Raw genomic sequence first — 6,000 nt, 5'->3', positions numbered from 1 at the left:
AAGAAGAAGAAGCAGAAGAAGAAGAAGCAGAAGAAGAAGCAGAAGAAGAAGCAGAAGCAGAAGAAGAAGAGGAAGAAGCAGAAGAAGAAGCAGAAGAAGCAGAAGAAGAGGAAGAAGAAGAAGAAGAGGAAGAAGCAGAAGAAGAAGAAGCAGAAGAAGAAGAGGAAGAAGCAGAAGAAGAAGCAGAAGCAGAAGCAGAAGAAGAAGAAGAAGCAGAAGAAGAAGCAGAAGAAGAAGCAGAAGAAGCAGAAGAAGAAGCAGAAGAAGCAGAAGAAGCAGAAGAAGAGGAAGAAGAAGAAGAAGAGGAAGAAGCAGAAGAAGCAGAAGCAGAAGAAGAAGAAGAAGCAGAAGAAGAAGCAGAAGAAGCAGAAGAAGCAGAAGAAGAGGAAGAAGAAGAAGAAGAGGAAGAAGCAGAAGAAGAAGCAGAAGAAGAAGAAGCAGAAGAAGAAGAAGAAGAGGAAGAAGCAGAAGAAGCAGAAGAAGAAGAAGAAGCAGAAGAGGAAGAGGAAGAAGCAGAAGAAGCAGAGAGTCTATGAGCAGGAAGCTGAATCTCACCGAGCAAACAGAGCTCTGGCCAACGCCAACCTCATCCTCCATCCTCCTGAGAACTCCCTGGTAGTCTGCTGTTGCATCTTGGGAGAGAATCCGAGACCGGCCAGGATGACGGAGGCTCTGATTGGACGAGACAGTTGTCAATCAGAAACAGGAGCAGCTGTGGATGGTCACTAAGGACTGTTAGATATTATTAGATATTAGACTGTATTAGCCTCTGAACGCCACCCAGGTTAACCTGTCAGACCAGGACCGGGTGGGCCGGGTCAGACCAGAACTGACCCACATTAGCTCCGGATCAATGACACCTTTATCATTCTGATAGGTCAGAGGAGGCTCTGATGGCCCCGCCCCCTTCTGGGGGGAGCCAATCAGTGTCCCTCAGAGACGCTAACAGGAAACGAAATATTACACTATCTGAAAAGTTTTAGTAAAATATGTGAATATGATTTTTGAAGAATAGCTGAAAAAATTGTGAAAATATCCGAGAAAAATGTCACAAAAAAAAATTAGAAACATTTTCAGAAATCTATCCAAAAAATATTAGACAATCATCTGAATAATATTAGTAAAATGTGTGAAAACTGTGAAAAATGAATGAATACCAAGTAGTCAACATAACAATCAAACATATGTCAGATCACACTGAAGTCTCAGACGGAGATTAATGACCTCATACCCTCCTATCATAGCTCCACCCACATAGCTCCGCCCACATAGCTCCACCCACCTCCAACCTGAGCACCTGTTCACTACAAAATAATAATAATAACACTAATAATAATAATAACACTAATAATAATAATAACACTAATAATAATAACAACACTAATAATAATAATAATAACACTAATAATAATAACAACACTAATAATAATAATAACACTAATAATAATAACACTAATAATAATGATAACACTATTAATAATAATAACACTAATAATAATAATAACACTAATAATAATAATAATATTACTACTAATAATAATAACACTAATAATAATAATAACACTAATAATAATAACAATAATAATAACACTAATAATAATAACAACACTAATAATAATAATAATAACACTAATAATAATAATACTAATAATAATAATAATACTAATAATAACAATAATAACACTAATAATAATAATAAAACACTAATAACACTAATTATAATAACATTAATATTATTAATAATAATAATAACACTAATAATAATAATACTAATAACACTAATAATAATAATAACTTATAACACTAATAATTATAATAACATTAATATTATTAATAATAATAACACTAATAATAATAATAATAACACTAATAATAATAACTTATAACACTAATAATTATAATAACATTAATATTATTAATAATAACATTAATAATAATAACTTATAACACTAATTATAATAACATTCATATTATTAATAATAACACTAATAATAATAACACTAATAATAATAATAACATTAATATTATTATTAATAATAATAATAATAAAACTAATAATAATAATAACACTAATAATAATAACTTATAACACTAATAATTATAATAACATTAATATTATTAATAATAATAATAAAACTAATAATAATAATACTAATAATAATAACATAACTAATAATTATAATAACATTAATATTATTAATAATAATAATAACACTAATAATAATAATAACACTAATAATAATAATAATGATAACACTAATAATAATAATAACACTAATAATAATAACACTAATAATAATAACACTAATAATTATAATAACATTAATATTATTAATAATAATAACTTAACACTAATAATTATAATAACATTAATATTATTAATAATAATAATAACACTAATAATAATAACATTAATAATAACTTATAACACTAATAATAATAATAACATTCATATTATTAATAATAACACTAATAATAATAATAATAACACTAATAATAATAATAATAACTTATAACACTAATAATTATAATAACATTAATATTATTAATAATAATAATAAAACTAATAATAATAATAACACTAATAATAATAATAACATTATTAATAATAATAATAATAATAATAACTTATAACACTAATAATTATAATAACATTAATATTATTAATAATAATAATAATAATAAAACTAATAATAATAACACTAATAATAATAATAATAATAATAGTGATAACAGCACTAATAGATAGACGTGCAGTAGGCGTAGTAGAGCAGAGTTACCGGGCCGGAGCTTTGTCGGCCTCGATCTCCTCCAGCTTGCCGTAGATCTCCGTCAGTCTGACGCTCTCCATCCCGTCAGCTCTGAAACACAACACAACAGAAAGCTGCTGAGGCTCATGGGTAATGTAGTGTTTACAGCCGTTCTGCCAACTGATGGGATGAAGAAACAAAACAACTATAGATAAACTCAGAAATAAATAAAGTACAACAGTTATCATCGAAAAGTTATTTTCTGCTCGTCCCTGTCGTCTCTGTCGTCTCTGTCGTCCCTGTCTTCTCTGTCTTCTCTGTCTTCCCTTTTGTCCCTGTCTTCTGTCGTCCCCGTCTTCTCTGTCGTCCCTGTCTTCCCCGTCTTCTCTGTCGTCCCTGTCTTCTCTGTCTTCTCTGTCTTCCCTTTTGTCCCTGTCTTCTGTCGTCCCCGTCTTCTCTGTCGTCCCTGTCTTCCCTGTCGTCACTGTCTTCCCGGTCGTCTCTGTCTTCCCTGTCGTCCCTGTCTTCCCCGTCTTCTCTGTCGTTCCCGTCTTCCCTGTCGTCACTGTCTTCCCGGTCGTCTCCGTCGTCCCTGTGTTCTCCGTCGTCCCCGTCTTCACTGTCGCCCCCGTCTTCACTGTCGCCCCCGTCTTCACCGTCTTCACTGTCGCCCCCGTCTTCACCGTCTTCACTGTCGCCCCCGTCTTCACTGTCGTCCCCGTCTTCACTGTCGTCCCCGTCTTCTCTGTCGTCCCCGTCTTCTCTGTCGTTCCCGTCTTCCCTGTCGTCACTGTCTTCCCGGTCGTCTCTGTCTTCCCTGTCGTCCCAGTCTTCCCCGTCTTCTCTGTCGTTCCCGTCTTCCCTGTCTTCTCTGTCGTCACTGTCTTCCCGGTCGTCTCCGTCGTCCCTGTCTTCACTGTCGTCCCCGTCTTCACTGTCGTCCCCGTCTTCACTGTCGTCCCCGTCTTCTCTGTCGTCCCCGTCTTCTCTGTCGTTCCCGTCTTCCTTGTCTTCTCTGTCGTCACTGTCTTCCCGGTCGTCTCCGTCGTCCCTGTCTTCTCTGTCGTCCCCGTCTTCTCTGTCGTTCCCGTCTTCCCTGTCTTCTCTGTCGTCACTGTCTTCCCGGTCGTCTCCGTCGTCCCTGTCTTCTCCGTCGTCCCCGTCTTCTCTGTCGTTCCCGTCTTCCCTGTCGTCTCTGTCTTCCCGGTCGTCTCTGTCTTCCCTGTCGTCCCTGTCTTCTCTGTCTTCCCTGTCTTCTCTGTCGTCCCCGTCTTCTCTGTCGTCCCCGTCTTCTCTGTCGTTCCCGTCTTCTCTGTCGTTCCCGTCTTCTCGGTCGTCTCTGTCTTCTCTGTCTTCTCTGTCTTCTCTGTCTTCTCTGTCGTTCCTGTCTTCCCTGTCGTCCCTGTCTTCCCTGTCGTCCTTGTCTTCTCTGTCGTCCCTGTCTTCTCTGTCGTCCCTGTCTTCTCTGTCGTCCCTGTCTTCTGTCGTCCCTGTCGTCCCTGTCTTCTCTGTCGTCCCCGTCTTCTCTGTCGTTCCCGTCTTCCCTGTCTTCTCTGTCTTCTCTGTCTTCTCTGTCGTTCCTGTCTTCCCTGTCGTCCCTGTCGTCCCTGTCTTCTCTGTCGTCCCTGTCTTCTCTGTCGTCCCTGTCTTCTCTGTCGTCCCTGTCTTCTGTCGTCCCTGTCGTCCCTGTCTTCTCTGTCGTCCCCGTCTTCTCTGTCGTTCCCGTCTTCCCTGTCTTCTCTGTCGTCTCTGTCTTCCCGGTCGTCTCTGTCTTCCCTGTCGTCCCTGTCTTCTCTGTCTTCCCTGTCTTCTCTGTCGTCCCCGTCTTCTCTGTCGTTCCCGTCTTCTCTGTCGTTCCCGTCTTCTCGGTCGTCTCTGTCTTCCCTGTCTTCTCTGTCTTCTCTGTCTTCTCTGTCGTTCCTGTCTTCCCTGTCGTCCCTGTCTTCCCTGTCGTCCCTGTCTTCTCTGTCGTCCCTGTCTTCTCTGTCGTCCCTGTCTTCTCTGTCGTCCCTGTCTTCTGTCGTCCCTGTCGTCCCTGTCTTCTCTGTCGTCCCTGTCTTCTCTGTCGTCCCTGTCTTCTGTCGTCCCTGTCGTCCCTGTCTTCTCTGTCGTCCCTGTCTTCTCTGTCGTCCCTGTCTTCTCTGTCTTCTCTGTCGTCCCTGTCTTCTCTGTCGTCCCTGTCTTCTCTGTCGTCCCTGTCTTCTGTCGTCCCTGTCGTCCCTGTCTTCTCTGTCTTCTCTGTCGTCCCTGTCGTCCCTGTCTTCTCTGTCGTCCCTGTCTTCTCTGTCGTCCCTGTCTTCTCTGTCTTCTCTGTCGTCCCTGTCGTCTCTGTCGTCCCTGTCTTCTGTCTTCCCTGTCTTCTCTGTCGTCTCTGTCTTCCCGGTCTTCTCTGTCTTCCCTGTCTTCTCTGTCGTCCCCGTCTTCTCTGTCGTCCCCGTCTTCTCTGTCGTTCCCGTCTTCTCTGTCGTTCCCGTCTTCTCGGTCGTCTCTGTCTTCCCTGTCTTCTCTGTCTTCTCTGTCGTCTCTGTCTTCCCCGTCTTCTCTGTCGTCCCCGTCTTCTCTGTCGTTCCCGTCTTCTCTGTCGTTCCCGTCTTCTCGGTCGTCTCTGTCTTCCCTGTCTTCTCTGTCTTCTCTGTCTTCTCTGTCTTCTCTGTCTTCTCTGTCGTTCCTGTCTTCCCTGTCTTCCCTGTCGTCCCCGTCTTCTCTGTCGTCCCTGTCTTCTCTGTCGTCCCTGTCTTCTCTGTCGTCCCTGTCTTCTGTCGTCCCTGTCTTCTCTGTCGTCCCTGTCTTCTGTCGTCCCTGTCTTCTGTCGTCCCTGTCTTCTCTGTCGTCCCTGTCTTCTCTGTCGTCCCTGTCTTCTGTCGTCCCTGTCGTCCCTGTCTTCTCTGTCGTCCCTGTCTTCTCTGTCGTCCCTGTCTTCTCTGTCGTCCCTGTCTTCTCTGTCTTCTCTGTCGTCCCTGTCTTCTCTGTCGTCCCTGTCTTCTCTGTCGTCCCTGTCTTCTCTGTCTTCTCTGTCGTCCCTGTCTTCTCTGTCGTTCCTGTCTTCCCTGTCGTCCCTGTCTTCCCTGTCGTCCCTGTCTTCTCTGTCGTCCCTGTCTTCTCTGTCGTCCCTGTCTTCTCTGTCGTCCCTGTCTTCTGTCGTCCCTGTCTTCTCTGTCGTCCCTGTCTTCTCTGTCGTCCCTGTCTTCTCTGTCTTCTCTGTCGTCCCTGTCTTCTCTGTCGTCCCTGTCTTCTCTGTCGTTCCTGTCTT

The 6,000-nt window shown here is 42.1% G+C and overlaps 1 protein-coding gene across 1 annotated transcript in view; it reads right to left on the bottom strand.

The window, feature by feature from the left end:
* The window catches only part of abcf3 (ATP-binding cassette, sub-family F (GCN20), member 3), a 37,853-nt gene that overhangs the window by 10,746 nt on the left and 21,107 nt on the right, over positions 1-6,000 (bottom strand). The window contains exons 8-9 of the mRNA XM_074640855.1: positions 2,781-2,861; positions 556-672 (exon numbers count right to left, since the gene is read on the bottom strand). Coding sequence (XP_074496956.1) covers positions 556-672; positions 2,781-2,861 — 198 coding nt within the window. The remainder of the gene's footprint in view (positions 1-555; positions 673-2,780; positions 2,862-6,000) is intronic.

This window comes from Sebastes fasciatus, chromosome 7, assembly GCF_043250625.1.
Source record: "Sebastes fasciatus isolate fSebFas1 chromosome 7, fSebFas1.pri, whole genome shotgun sequence".
Taxonomy (NCBI): domain Eukaryota; kingdom Metazoa; phylum Chordata; class Actinopteri; order Perciformes; family Sebastidae; genus Sebastes; species Sebastes fasciatus.
The sequence above is the reverse complement of the archived record's forward strand: the minus strand, read 5'-3'. Positions and strand labels throughout refer to the sequence as shown.